Consider the following 15,748-nt stretch of genomic DNA (forward strand, 5'->3'; position numbering starts at 1 on the left):
GAAACATGAATGTTGGTCAGATTTTTGTGGACAGTTGGCAAGGTCTAAGAAGCTACAGGACATTGTCGGTAAGGCAGAGAAGAAATGTGTCTGCGTCATGTCACTCAGGATGCAGTTGGATGTGGAGGCCTATTTTTCTAAATCCAAGGTTAATTAATGCCCCTCTTCCCAATCTCCGAAAGGTGTACAGGCCCTATCTGAGAATACAGCCTGTCAGTTCAAGTAAGGCTGCCAACTAAGAAACCATCATGTAGTAGCAGAGAGAGCTAACAGTGGCCTCTTCCTGCCCAGCTACTGCCAACAAAACTACAAATCAACCCTGGGACTTGACACCAAAGACACTGTTTCTGTGATATGGAAAATCATTTTTTAAATGAAAACATACTGTTATGTTTATACTTCAGTTAAACACTGGATGAGATAATTCAATGGGGAGGGGGGGGATCAGTGTTTTACCACTGGAAGATGAGAACTACTTACTTTGCAAGCACCACTAGTACAGATAACCCTTTTGTTTCTTAATGATAGGCTATCAGTTACTTTTTGGAAACAGTGATCAGAAAAACAAACAAGCAAGAAACCATTTCACTCACTAGATCTTGTTAACTGATTCTTTTCTTTTTCACAAAGATAACTACATTAAGCTCCTTCAAATTCCTGCACTGTGATGTTGTAGTTCAAATTGGGAAACAAAAGTAGCTCCTCCTGCTTGATACCCTTGCTGACAGTTCCTAGATAAGATCCAAAGTTGACCATGAGCCATAGATATCGTGTACTTGAAAATGCTTACTATGTTGGTGGTGCTGCCAGTGAGTGGTGGACGGCTAAGGGCAAGGTTGGTGGTACAAACCCACCAGCCATTCCAAGGGGAAAAGAGGAGACCACCTGTCCCTAAGAAAATGGTGAGCCTCAGAAGCCCTATAGAGGGTCACTATGAATCAGAAGTGACTTGGTGGTAGGGGGGTTGCTTTTATGTTTGCTTACATTTCCTTCATCAACTTCAATGACCTGAGAAGATCTGGGCATAAGCTTTTTCTAATGGTCGTGTATCTACTCCCTAATTTTCTGACTTACCAAAACGAAAGAGGAAACAAGCCTCGACTGGAATAGGTGCCCTTCTATTAGAATCTCTAGTGTTCTCAACAATTTTCTCACTTCATAAAACTGGTAAAAATTCAATTTTGCTATTTTATCACAAAGCATGTATACAACACTTTAGAAAACAAAAAGTAAAAAAAGTAATTAACAAAAAAACAATCACTCTAAATTCCACAGTTAAATTTTGGCTATGTTTAATTTGTCTTTTTCCTCCTACATGTTTTTATGAAATTTCTAGCAAAAAATACAGGCAGTTTTGAGTCTTATAGTTTTCTTCTGTGCTACTTCAAATATTTTCATTAGATTACAATACCACAGGTAAAATTATCAAAGCTATCAGTAAAATCAAAAGTATGAATGTTTTTAAGTCTCTTGCTAAATCCATCAGCTTATGTTCCAATATTATACTAATTTAATCATCACGTCAATGAGTGTACATTTAGCCAACAATATGTTAAAAGGTTAATAAATTAGATATGAAACAATTTAATGAAAATACCAACTACCTTAGCAAAATGAAACCATAACATCATCTAAAACTAAATCAATAATAAATAAATTAAATACAGACTTACCCTACATAAGGGGCTGCTATCCCTTTATGGGAGGGAGATAAAGTCTGAAGTTTGTTTCCCAAAGAGCTGCTAACTAAAGACATTTTACCAGGAGCCACGCCTTAAAACACAAAAAAAGGGATTTGTTTTAAAAATCCTCTAGAAAATGAAAATCATATAAAACAGAGCTCTGAAAAGAAAACCAATACCTTATTAACAATCCATGTGGCAATTAATGAAAATAAGCTTAAGCTAAGAAAATTTTAAAAATAAAAAATTCCCAGGGAATGCTTTACGACATGCTTTATCTCATTTTCTGCTTCCTTCTTATAAATACACTTACAAATAAAGACAATTTTTGTGAATATACGGACCAAACCGCAGTTGTCTGCTGTGTGGTTGTGAGGAACTGAGAAGGCTGAAGGAGGGACAAGGACAAACAGAACACAAGATACAGTGGTCAAAGTATAAAAAACAAACCAAAACAACTGTGATGGCTGTGAACAAGGTACCATACACAGTCGTGGACAAGCAAAGTGGTTCAGCACATTTTTAATGCAGTTTTTGTGGTAAAATTAGGTGCCTCAGCTGATATTCGGGTCGGCTTATACTAGAGTATATATGGTGGTACATCAAAAAGAGCCATTTCAGATAAACAAAACTTAAATATCTAAAGTAGAAGCTACTGAAAATTACTTTGCTTTGATTCAAAAATTCACTCTCCATAACTCTTCCATCATTTTAAATATATTTGAATATATTTATTAAGTAAACGCAAAGACGCCACTACCTTCATTTCCTTCTTTACAACCCCTGTATTTTTAAAAAAATCAAGTTATTCTATGAATCTCATTACCTACAACAGTTTTGTTAGTGCTACTGGGTTGCGGTAATCGTGAAGATCCTGATGATGTGGCTCCAGGGGAATTTGATTTTTTAAGTGCAGGTGGCTTATACTAAAATAAGAAAAAAACAAACATTTTATCAACATGATGTTTTCATTATAGAATATAAACTATTATTTCTAAAAGGCCAATTCCTTTAAACTAGCCATTTTTTATTTGACAGTAAATTCCCTAAAATCAGAAATTATATCACCTCAGAGAAGGATTTACTAAACTATGTTCTGTGGTTTACACCAAATATGTTGTTTGGTTTACCAAACAATACCAATACAGGTATTCCATTTTTGAAATTTTTTTAAAAAGCAACATTTCCTAAGTTTCTTAAAGCCTATGTCTAACAGACAAAATCTCCTCAATGTTAAGATTTTAAACACCAAACAAATATTTACCAGCAACTAATCAGGCTCATTTGGTGATGTAGCTTTAAAGGGCAAGATTTTTGCATGTTCCTACTGTGGCTTTCTACTTCATATAAATAATCCAGCCACTGGCCTGATAAAAATTCCTAAGATGACATATATCAATCTGGTCAATTCTACATTGGCTGTCTCATGCACAGTTGACATTATTATTTCAGAACTGGCTATCTCCAAAGCACCTGGCAAATAAAAGGCCTTCAGTAATCCCCTGTCCGATTGACAAATGACTAGGAGACCTTGGGAGATGCTGATTCTTGAAGCATCTTTAAAGATACTTTATCTTGAAAAACCTAGGGAATTTTTTAATGGATTAAAGTAGTATTTAGTTAGTACCAGCCTCTCCCACTAAAATACTGTAGGAAAAAATGAAGGGAAAAAAGAAATTTTAACTCTCAATGATATGGAAAATGAGAACAAACAATTTGTCAAAACATCAGAGGCCTATTGACTAAAAACAAACACAGCCAATAAAATTGGAAACAACAGCGCAGGTGACCCATACATGTTGTTCCATCTACTAAAACTCAGCCAAACTATTGGCATAAACAAGACAGGCTAGTGTGGTGTATTTTATGGTGAGAGGTCAAGTCTTCTGTAAGGAAAGACAGGAAGGGCTCCGATAGAAGTAAGCAATGAGGACTAAAGATTTTCATGTACATATTTGAAATTGTTATTGACCACTGAGCTACTACAGACGTTTAGAAAGAAGCAGACACAATTTTCCAGATATTTTTGTTGCCTTTTCTCTATTTAAAAGGCATTTGTAGATATAAGATAAAGGAAACGTTCACCTCTCCAATAATTAAGTCCTATACTAGGTATCCCATTGTTTTACACAAAATACTTTTTGAAGTATTCTGAGATGTCCAGAGTAAGGCTAACATTCTCTATATTCTATACTATTTCTGACTACTTTCAAAAAGAACTGGTCAGCTTAGTTCCATTAGTGAATACATACCCTACTCTGAAAGCCTCGTTTAGAACTTACTTGCCTGCTTCTCTGTTCCCCTGACTTGGTTAATCTGACTCTTCCCATAGTGGGCTATAGTCTATCTATTCTACAATATCCATCTGAAAGTCTACTTTTATCATAAAGACTTTCAGGATGAATCTGAACATCAGCAATTTTGTATTAATTTAATGATCAAAAGAACAAAATCACTTCATTTTCATATAGTTATATTCGATGTTTTTCATTTATTAAATAAGTATTTATTAACTACCTACTATTTAGCATCTATGCATATAGGATCATGAATTCAACAAATTTCCTTAGGGAAAAAATACTTACTAAGACTTTTTATGGCTAATTGGAAAAGCAGAAAAATCATGAAAGACATCCATTCCTAATAAAATGGCAAATTAGACTATTTGGGCTGACCTTTATATTAAACACTAAAAATCCTCAGTTTTCATATGCAAGGAATAGGAATTAATTCTCAGAACAAATCCAGGAAACAGAAACGATGAGGTGGCACTGCATGAATTTGCTGCATAAATTTGCATCATCAGACTGGTTAAACAATACTCATATTTAAGTTAAAATGTTTTCAGATGGATGGTACTTTTAGATCCCTGGAATAAATGAGCATAAACTTTCTCTGGAAAAATTTAATTCACATGAATAACTTTTCAGGAGTAGTTGTTTTTTCAAGGCAATGAACAGCAAACAGTGATTAATAATCATGAACACGGGGTTGAAGGGTCCAGGAAGCAGCTGATTGCGGAAGGAGGTTGGGGAGGAGGGGTTAGGAGAGGGGTGGAAGAAGAGAGATGGAGAAGGAGGTGGAAGTGGAGGGGAGAGGAGCAGGGAGGGAAGGACACGGCTGCAGGTACATACCCTTATTATTAAGGGCTTTGGGATCAGAAAGAACCATCACTATTATCTTGAGAACTATTCACTACCTCAGTTTTACATTTACCAATCAGTTGTCACAAAGTTGTTGGAATATGTAAATTCTTCTCTACTTCTTCCTCACTATTGAGTTTTATTCATTAAAAAATATTGAGTATTTGCACTCTATTTAAATTAAAGGAATGCATCATTATTTTGTTATGTTTTAGAAATTTTTTAAACTGAGTTTTCTTCCTTGCCCTTTCTGTACAAAGATGATGATAAGCTCTATTTCCAACATTACGGTCAATAATAATATTCTTTCAAAGAGGCTCCAATTGTATAAACCAAAACCAAAATTAAATAAATGCACTGCCACTGAGTCTATTCTGACGCACAGCAACCCTCCAGGGCAGAGTAGAGCTGCCTGTGGGTTTACGAGGCTGCAGAGTCTGTACAGGCTCAGGAAGCCTCCTCTCTCTCCCTCAGAGCCACGGATGGCTTTAACCTGCTAACTTCATGGTTAGTAGCCCAAGAAGTAACCCACTAAGCCATCAGGGCTTCCCCTAATTGTATGGCGGTCTTTAATCTAACCTTTTATTCTTACATAACAAAAGTAAATTATACTTTACTGTCTGCGACATTTATAGTACTTGAAGAAGTTGCTCCTATAAAGGAAAAAATTGTGAAAGCTAAAATTTGTCTAAAATCTTGACATTATCAGTATTTTTGTGTAATATGCTTAATGGAAAGAGAAAGTGTTATAAACATTAATGTAACAAAACCTTAAATAGGATATGGTTTACTAAGCACTTTGATATACATTATTTCATTTAATTCTCTAATAAGAATCATAGAGCTAACTACTGCACAGATGTTAGCTTATAATGGCTTATAAATATGAAATGCAATTTGCCAAATATTAAAAAATGGCTTTCATATTTGACTCAAGCACTTCCACCCCTTAATATTACTAATCTATAACATTGGAACTTTAAAAATTTCCCTAACTTTTCAAATATGGATTACGAGGGCCATTTTTTTGACATCTTCTAATCCATCTGCTAATCTCCTCTGAACTTGAGGCACCAATGTTGAATGTATGTTTCTTTTACTCTTCTCCTTAAAGCAGTGTACCTTCTAGTCACTGTTAACTCAAAGCTATTTCAAATTACTTACTTGGGATCATTTAACTCTCAAACGGTCATTCTAATTTTAAAGAGCCCTTTTCTCAATTGCATACAAAAATGTTTGAAATTGAGCATTTCACCTGTGCCCGAGGGGTTGGCTTCCCTTTGGTATCAGCAGAATATTTTCCTTTATTACTAATACGTGCTGCCTGTTCTTTACAGAAATTGATATGTCTATCGGCTGCATTTTCATTGAATCGCCTCTGACAATATGGACACTGTATATAATCTGAAACACAGAAACAGATTAATAACATCCTATTTAAAATAAGAGTGAAAATTACAAATTTGTATTTACAGTAATTCAAGATAAAGAACGTAAGCAATATAATGTTATAGGTTAAACATCCTTTTTACTCATAAGCACTTTGCCAGAAGATTTTTAAGGACAAAAGTTTGCTAGTACAAGACTAAGAGAAAAATAAAAAGGGCAGATAAAAGACAAACCTTCAGCGCAATAGAATGAATAAACAAAACAAAACTAATAACTAATTGCCATCAACTTGTTCCAAGTCATCGTGATCCCACAGAATGAAAAATTTTCAAATTTCCTCTTTAGCACCATATTCTTCATCACGTATAAAGGAGCTTTGGAAAGTTTTTGGAAAAACAGAATTAAAAAGACAAATGAATTTTTCCAGGAGCTTTTTGAAGCTATTTAGAGGGGAAATGTATGATTAAAAATAAACATATTATGTTAAGAATATATTTTAAAAGAAAAGCAAGTCTATTAAAATCTTGTATTTTCACTACAGAAAAACGGTCAAGGGATTGTTTCATCGACTTTACAGTTTCCTTCTCTGAGGAAGTCCAAGCAGATGTCAGAAGAACTTTTTTTTATGATCAGCACTGCTAGTTCAAATTAAATAAACAAGATGATTCTATGATAAAGTATACTAAAAGGCATTATTTGCAAAGTATACCTTTTTCAAAAATTTTTAAAATATATTTTAAAGAGTAAAACCTCAAATTACCTGATTCAAATTTTGTGTCAGTTTAAAAATCTGAACCAAATAAGCTACTGGAAACACCAGAGAGCAAGAATAGACACAAAATAAATATTTAGCAGCTTTTTGAGAGAGAGAGAGAGAGGTCTTTTACAGTTTACATTTATTCAAAGCTCAGATGTTTCCCTAGCCTACTAGGGAGTAAGACTAAAACCCACTCCCAAAAGCTGTTTTGTGAGACCAAGGCATCCTGAACACTGGGTACTCCACGGCGGTGTGCAGACACGAGAACGGCAGCAACACTTTCAAAGCAGACATGGGACTTAGCTTTAGGCCGGAAATTAAGGCCGAACTAGAAGACTCTATCCAGAAATACTGATAGAAGCAAAATTACTGAAGTTATTCACACTCTACAACACTAAGTAATAAGCAAACAAACTACAAAGAAACAAATCTAGCAGTTTTGTAATCAAAGCTTTACTATGCTACAGCTAGTCCAATTCTTTATATTCTGTCTACAGTTGATTGTATGCAACAGTGGCAAAGTTGAGTAGTTGTCTCAGAGAGACTTGTTATGGCCTGTAGAGATGAAAATATTTATGGCAAATCTCTGCTCTAGAATAAAATTCTCAAAGTGATCAAATGGAAGCCTCTCTAAAGAATTTTCTCTTTACTAGAAAATAAGCTCTAATCTAGAATCCTCACACATTTTAATGTGGTTAACATTTAACTACCAAGTTAGACCATCCAATAACCAATGTCACAGTCTCAAATGTGCTACTTCCAGTGTTTGTGGGATCTCAATGTCTCCTTTGAGGCTGCCCAAGTCTTGCTTTGCTTTTGGTAACAGTGGACCAAGTCACATTTCTCTACCCAGTGAAAGAAACGGAATAAACCCTAAATTAAGGTGCGGTTTGGGTCTATGGTAATTTTTACACATTGAATTTAACACTTTAGAAACAAATTAGAGCATACATTTTTCCTTCCCAGATGAGAAGTTACCAAAGGGCTAGGAAAATTAATCCTTCTAAATCGACATTTCACTCTACAGTGAACATGACTGAAATATTTTTGGGAATAGTAAAATTTAATAGTCACTAAAATAATTTTAAGATAACATTCTACTGCTAAATAGTTTAAATAAAGCCATTTTGATAAAAATACAATTTGTATTTCTATTTTCTACGCTAAGGTGGCTTTATAAACCTAGAGGTTGGGATTATTGTCTTTAATGTATAGCATAAGGTCCTCAACTTCTTTAGCCTATTCTTCCATTTTCAGAAAAAAAAAATTTACTAGCCCCGCCCGCGTGGTAAATATCCACAACCCAGAGCATACTGTAAAAGTCTGCTTTTGCAGTGCCCCTGGGTAGTTTCAGAAACACCCAGGCACAGCATCGCCCACCATGGTAAACAGTTTTGTATCAAAACATTTTAAAAATATGCTTCATCGAGCTCCATTACTATAAAATAACTTTATCTCATAATTCTATCGGGATTTTCTCTCGACATGGACATTTCTGTCAGCCAACATTTTATATACCAGGATCATAGGAAGGTGGAGGAGGAGGTGGAAGTTTACCACCCTCTTTAAGTGCTTGATCCAGTCCTTTAGCTGCCCTTATGGTGGCAATAAATTCTTCATGTTTTCTTCTCCAATTAGATGGCTTCTTTGGTGGTTCTGGCTAAAGACAGATAAAATATCAAAAGTTTTTTTAGTAAGTTGAAATAAAACTTCTGCTAAGGCAAATTATTTTAATTATTCATTTATCAGGAGTCCTTAAGTGATCCCCCTTCCTGTATTTAGAACTAATAAAAGAAACATGCAAAACCCCAGCATAAATATAAAGCCTATAATATACTGTTGTTATTAACTATTCTTCAAGTCAAACTGTTCAAGATTTTCCCCTTATCTCTTTTGTTGAATATATAAACCGGCTACTGTGGAGTTGACTCCAATTCATAACAGCTAGCCAGGACTGATAACTGGGCTACAGGAGTCCCAAGGGTGAAGTTTGACAAAGTAAACTGCCTCATCTTTCTACCAAGGAGTAGTTGGTGGGTTCAAATCACTGCACTTTGAGTTAGCATCTGAGCCTAGTCAAAGTTATATGGAAGCTTTTTCTCTATTGTTTTCTATTCACAGATAAGTACTCTATAGTTATCTCCAGGCTTTCCACAGGAACATATTTTAATATGTACATTTTATAAAGCTAATAGGAAACCTTCTTCTCCTCACCCTTTATTTCCCTCAAACAGTTCAGGAAGAAGGAGACGAGGTGGCATAAGTTCAGCAGAAGGCCGCCAAGTGAGCCATGAGTGGGGAAGATGCAACCGTCTGCTCACATCTAGATTTACAGTAACGGAAATCCAGGAGAGTTCTACTCTGTCCAACAGAGTCATCATGAGCACAATCCACTTGATAGCACTAGGCTGCTTTCGTTGTCTGAATACGGACATATGAAAACTAAATTTCAAATCTTGCCCTTTGCACGTTCATTTCACACCTTATGCCAATATACATAAGTGTAATAAAACCATACAAAATATTACATATGAATTATGAATATACTTTTACGAATAGACACTGCCTCCAAAAGCCAACACTATAAAAATGAGCTTCTAACGCTTCTTATAAGGTAATCTTTAAAGTCAGTAAGTAGATTATAGGCTATGTGTTTTTTCTCAACTGAATGTTTCCATCACTACTTGGTACTACTCACTTTCCTGAGTATGGCAAAGTAATGAAATAGGATTATTCTATCATTTTCCCACTTAATCATGGGGAACATAGGAAGAAACAATGTGCACTGAAGAAAGTCATATTCTGTATTTGTCCTAAGTGAAGACAGAGTTCATGTCCATACTAAATGCAACACATCACCTGGGGAAAGTAGATTGAAGTTCACTAGTTGCTGAATGAAGTAACTGGAAGTAAAGAAATTGTATCATAGATACAATAAAGCAATCTGATCACTGCTTTTCAATGAATAAAAGAGTGAATGGGATTTAAATTAACAAGAGAGAATACTTTCAACTATTTAAAAAGGTATGTACTACAGATTAACCCTGATAGAATGAGAGAAAAATGGTGAGAAAGAATGTCAAATTCCTAAAAAAAAACAAAAAAACAACCAACCTAACTAACGACAAAGAAACCCAGACCCCCTGACCTTGTTGAGACTGAATGAGTCTGAATGGCTCCGCAAGACCACTGCCCTGAGACACTTTCAAAACCAGCTCAAGGTCACCTCTTAGCTAACCAACAAATTGGCTCACAAAATAATTAGTATCACATGTACATATTGTGCTACTTTAATAAAATTACCCATGTGAGACTAAACAATAAGCAAGTTATTTTGAAACAAGAATATGTAAAGGGACAAGAAAACTAGATTAATGGAAACAAACCATGGATAATCTTGTGAAGGAACTCTGGTGGGGCTTTGGGATAAGCTTCAGGTTGCTCACTGAGAGGCCGTTGGTTCACACCTAGGAGCTACTCTACAGGGAAAAGTGCAGCTTTCTGGACTCATACGGATTTAGTCTCAGGAGCCACACGTGTCGCTATGCTTCTAGGCAGCTGAGGAGGCAAAGTATTATTTTTGAAGTGCAAAACCTTGGGAGTTAGAACCCAGGGTACAAGATTTGAGTTGCAATATTGGAGAATCCTATGGATTAGCTATTGAGTAACATAAGAAACATCAAAAGAAGATGAAATGAACAGTCACTGTCCGCCAAAAGGGTTAACATTCCATCATTTTAGAAGGCTATGATTGAGAAGAAATGGTATTGAAGGAAGATGTTCAAGATATAATTAAACTATCAGTGAAAACAGCTGCAAGAATGGAAAGAATACTAATTGAAAATGTCTCAATAAGCTAATGAAGGGCTAGAAGCATTGGCTCATTTGTGCAAAGAAATATGGAAGGCAGTTACCGTGCCAACTAGCTGGAAGAGATCCATATTTGTACTATTCCAAAGGGGATCCAACAGAATATGGGAATTACTGAACATCATTAATACCACAAACAAGTAAAATTTGCTGAAGATAGTTCGAGAAAACTTGCTGCAGTAGATCAACAAGGACCTTCCAGAAATTCAACATAGATGCAGAATAGGACATGGCACAAGGGATATCTTTGCTGACCTCGGAGGGATCTTTTTTGTTGGTTGAATTTTAGCTAAAAGCAGAGAATAAAAGATGCTTACTTGTAGTTTATTGACTACACAACTAAATTTTGATTATGTGGATCCTAACACCCTATGGATAACAATGAAAGGAATAGGAATTACAAAACACTTCATTGTGCATATGCAGATTGGACATAGACCGAGAGGCAGTTGTTGGAAAGGAACAAGGAAATACTGCATGGTTTAAAATCAGGAAGGGTGTGTGCATTCTTCCACTGTACTTATTCAATCTGCATGTTGCGTAAGTACTCCGAGAAGCTGACTGTATGAAGCAGAATGCAGCATCAGGATTTCAGGGAGGCTTATTAACACGCTTTGATACACAGATCAAATGACCTTGTTTGCTAAAAGTGAGGACTTGTACTTGATGAAAATCAAAGACTGCAACTTTTGGTATGGATTAAAACACACGTAATATGACCCAAATCCTCAAAACAGAGTCAATAGACAACTTCATGATAAACAGAGAAAAGACTGCAGTTGCTAAGACTTTCATTTTGCATAAATCCACAATCAATGCTCATGGAAGCAGCAGTCAAGAAATCAAACAAGGACAGCTTGAGTGCTCCCTAAAAGCAAGGCTGAGAGACTTTGTCTCACACAGAGAGATCAGTCCCTTGCTTAGTGAATGGAAAAGCGTTAGGGCGTCAATGACATGGACTGATAACACTAGTTGCAACGCTGGGCTCGAGCACAGCAGCCCTTGCAGACAGAGGTCGTGCAGGACAGGGCACTGTTCTGTTGTACACAGAGCCGCTGTAATTCAGAACAAACTCAATGGTATTTACCAACATTTGTAAGAGAAAAACAAAAATCTTCTTCAGCAGACACACTGTACTTTTAACTGCGGAGACATTTGTGAATTATGCTGTAATTGTCATTATCACACTTAGTTGTAATTTCAAGTGTCTGTGTAGACACTCCCTGAGGATCACAGGGAAAGATGGCCCTCTGTGAAGTGGACTGCAACAGCAACGTCAGCCACGGGCTCAAACTTCACAACCAAGAAGTACAGAAGCAGCAGAACTTCACTCTGTCGTGCACGGAGTTACCGTGAGTCAGAGGACTTCAGGGCTCCTGGCAACTGCTTTACCCCAAGTTGGTGGGCTTTTCCCATGTTTCCTCCTAGACCTTCTATGTTTTCAGGTTCAGATCTTGAATCTTGTATCATGTAATTTTAATTAGGTGTATGGTATGACATATGAATACAGGTATACTTTTTGTTTTTTAATATAACCATGCAGTTGTCCCACTAATTTTTTATCCCACAGATTTGGTACAGTGCCTTTATGATATACTAAAGATCCTTTTATATCTGAGTGTACATCTGAAAAATTTCTTCTTTTTAGCATTCAGATTATTCTTTGCATTAAAACCAATCTTTTAAATATCTGTGCTTTAAAACACATTTTAATATTTTAGGGATACTGTTATTAGTATCAAGTCAGTTCTGACCCATAGTGACCTATGTAAAACAGAACTAAGTACCGCCAGGTCCTGTGCCATATTTGCAATTCTACTTGTGTCCAAGCCCATTATTGCAGCCACAGTGTCAATGCATTTCACTGAGGCTATATACACAGAGGCCTTCTGCCTTTTTGCTGCCCCTCCGCTCTACCAAATATGATGTCCTTCTCCAGGGACTGATCTCTCTTGACAACATGTCCAAAGTATTTAAAACGAAGACCTGCCATCCTTGCCTCTAAGGAGCGCTATTACTGTACTTGTCTTTAGCAGACTATGGTTCTTTCAGTATTCTTCCTGAGCCCAATTCAGATGCATTGATTCTCCTAGAGCCTTCCTTATTGAATGTCCAACTTTCACATGCATAGGAGGCAACTGAGATATCATGGCTTAAGCCAGACACACCTTAGTCCTCAATGTAATACCCTTGTCCTTCAATACTCTAAGAGACCTGGGGCAGCAGATTTACCAAATGCAACATGTCTTTTGATCTCTTGACTGCTCATTCCAAAAGCACTGGTTGTGAATCCAAGCAAGAAGAAATCCTTGACTTCAATCTTTTCCCCATTTATCATGATGTTATCTATGGGTCCAGCAGTGAGGACTCTGGTCTTTACAATGAATTGTAATCCACACTGAAGGCTACAATCCTTGATCTTTAATGAAGCCTTACTTTATTATGCTACTTTTTCAGACTATTTCTGATTATTCTTGTTTAATCTTCCTTATGATCTTCAGAATCCACCTATATAGTTCAAAGAAAATTTTAGTTTAAACACAGTTGGTTTCTTTTTTTTTTAGAAATTAAAATATTAATGATGCTGAGTCTACATAGCTAGAAAATGTTACATATTTCCACTTGAAGACGTGTTCATTGGTGTTCTTCAGCAGCTTATTTGCCACAGTAGTACTCTGTAGACGTCTCATGTATGCCTTTAAAGGTTTATCATTAGGTACTTTATATCAGGTGATGTTATTGTATACTGGCTCTATTTCCATTTTTATGATGAGTTATTTTACTAAAGCCATTTCATTGAGCTGATTGACATAAGTAGCATCAGTAGAAACAGAAGCAAACTAAAACATTCCCACAATAATTGACCAAAAAAATTATAGCAACTAACTTTTTAAAAAGGGGTTTTTAACTGGAAAGTGGGCTTGAAAACTTATAAAGAAGAGAATTAGAAGATAGGAAGGTTTTTTTGGTAATAGTAAGTGGCACAGAACCTCTTTGCAAATAAAAAATGTTAGCTATATAACTTCCTTGTTTGGATAGCATTTCCACTATCCCTGATACTGTTATAAATCTAATTTAGAGAGGGAAAATATTGTTATGGTTCTAATATAGAGGAAAATGTACAATAAAAATTGATAGAGGTTGATACAAAGTACTTAAGTAGTATTTCCAAGAAAAGATTTCATATTTTACTAAAATGAAAGACCAAATATGTTGGGAGATATAAGGTCATGATATGTTTTTATTATTACTGTTATTATTATTCCTTAGTCTTTTGCTGTAAGTATCTAAGATCTTCATTTCAAGAATGAAGATACATTCATTTCAAGAATATGCTGTGTATAAAAAAAAGAACGTGGTCTCATTTCCTAACTCCTCCCACCTGGGTTGTCTTCATTATTCAGTTTAGTTGATCTCAGTTGCTGGCTCACTCCAGTTCCTGGACTGGCTGTGGTAAAAAGTCAGAAAGTATTGCTGAAAATTTATAGAAACCCTTACTAACAAATTATCAAAATCGAAGCTAATGGTTCTCTCAACATATCCTCTTTCTAGGGATGGACATTTCTGAAGGCAATGTTTCCAACTCTCAACCTTTCCCTGAAGAATTCTGTGCTCTTTGATTTATACTGGCTCAAAAAAGTTAGTTTTGGCATCTCCCAGGGACACAAATGCTGTTCCCTTGAAATACTCTTTGGGTTTGTGAATAAAGACGTCTGCAGGGACACGATCAGGACCGTAAGGAGGACAACATAAGGCTTCCCAGTGAGCTCTCCTAGGACAGCCCTCAAAGAAGGAGCACATAAATAATCACCATGGGGGGAAATTCCTTGGCCCAACTTTCCTAGCCTTTTTCTCACCAATGCAGTTTTCAATTTCCTTAACATTTCCTCCTAAAAGCCCCATGACCATCTTGTGTTCTTTAAGAAAGTATTATCAAGATTACCACTTCGGAATCCCAGAAAACAATGCACCAAACCTTCGGCGCTGAGCTCTCTGTCTTGAATTCAACTAGCTCTTCAGATCCCCACAGAAGCCATTGTTTTGAGAGGACCTTCCCCCCCACCCCCACCCCAAGTTACCCTAATGAGACTCAGACAAGTAAATTACTGAGAACTGATCTACACCCATCAACTCCTTGCAAAGACATGTTTAATATACCTGGGCATGTATGAGCTGGAGCCCCAAGATTAAGACTTTAATTAATCCTCATATAACTTTTATACTTAGAGGGATAAAAGTTTAAAGAGTTCCTTTTTCAGCATTCTGGGAGTTTGTCACCTTAAACCCATTAACTTTCCACAGTTCTCTTCCATAGCTTCCCCCAGATCCCAATTGCTTTGGGCAGACTTTACACATACGGCGAATAGATGAGGCATGCCATTATCATCTAAAAGTTCATACTTGCTTTCCCCTCATTCTGCTTATGATGGTATAAGATTTCACTGAAACAAATAAGGAGATTGTGAGCAATGTTCAAAGACCCTAAGACGATGCTTCTCAAACTTTAATGTGTGTAAGAACCACCAACAGACAATATCTTGCTAAAATGCTGATTCAAACTTAGTTGGTGTAGGTGGGACCTGAGATTCTTCATATCGACAAAATTCTCCAAAAGTTACTGATGTTAACATACTTTGTGGAGTACATTGGCTAACAGGAAACCAAGACACTTAATGTAAAGGAAATATTTTTTACTGTAACTTTTTTGGAGATTAATTTATGTATACAATTCACCTTTCTAAAAAAGAGGTTATATAACACTTTTTGAGATTCTCAGGTGCCACCACATGCTGCTTTAATGGTTTATATGAATAATCTTAAATAACAACCATGATAATCTCACGAGAGATATTGTCACATACCCTTTACCACAACCATAAGGAACAAGTTTGTGAAGTGGGCCCCAG

General features: G+C 36.1%; 1 protein-coding gene across 1 annotated transcript in view; it reads right to left on the reverse strand.

Annotated features, from left to right (window-relative positions):
• ZC2HC1A (zinc finger C2HC-type containing 1A) overlaps positions 1 to 15,748 on the reverse strand; it is a 66,732-nt gene that overhangs the window by 16,864 nt on the left and 34,120 nt on the right. The window contains exons 4-7 of the mRNA XM_045289672.1: positions 8,490 to 8,631; positions 6,081 to 6,229; positions 2,509 to 2,608; positions 1,674 to 1,773 (exon numbers count right to left, since the gene is read on the reverse strand). Of these exons, the coding sequence (XP_045145607.1) occupies positions 1,674 to 1,773; positions 2,509 to 2,608; positions 6,081 to 6,229; positions 8,490 to 8,631 (491 nt within the window). The remainder of the gene's footprint in view (positions 1 to 1,673; positions 1,774 to 2,508; positions 2,609 to 6,080; positions 6,230 to 8,489; positions 8,632 to 15,748) is intronic.

Source organism: Echinops telfairi, unplaced genomic scaffold (genome assembly GCF_000313985.2).
Source record: "Echinops telfairi isolate 266 unplaced genomic scaffold, ASM31398v2 ScPeMD7_1;HRSCAF=3_0, whole genome shotgun sequence".
NCBI lineage: Eukaryota > Metazoa > Chordata > Mammalia > Afrosoricida > Tenrecidae > Echinops > Echinops telfairi.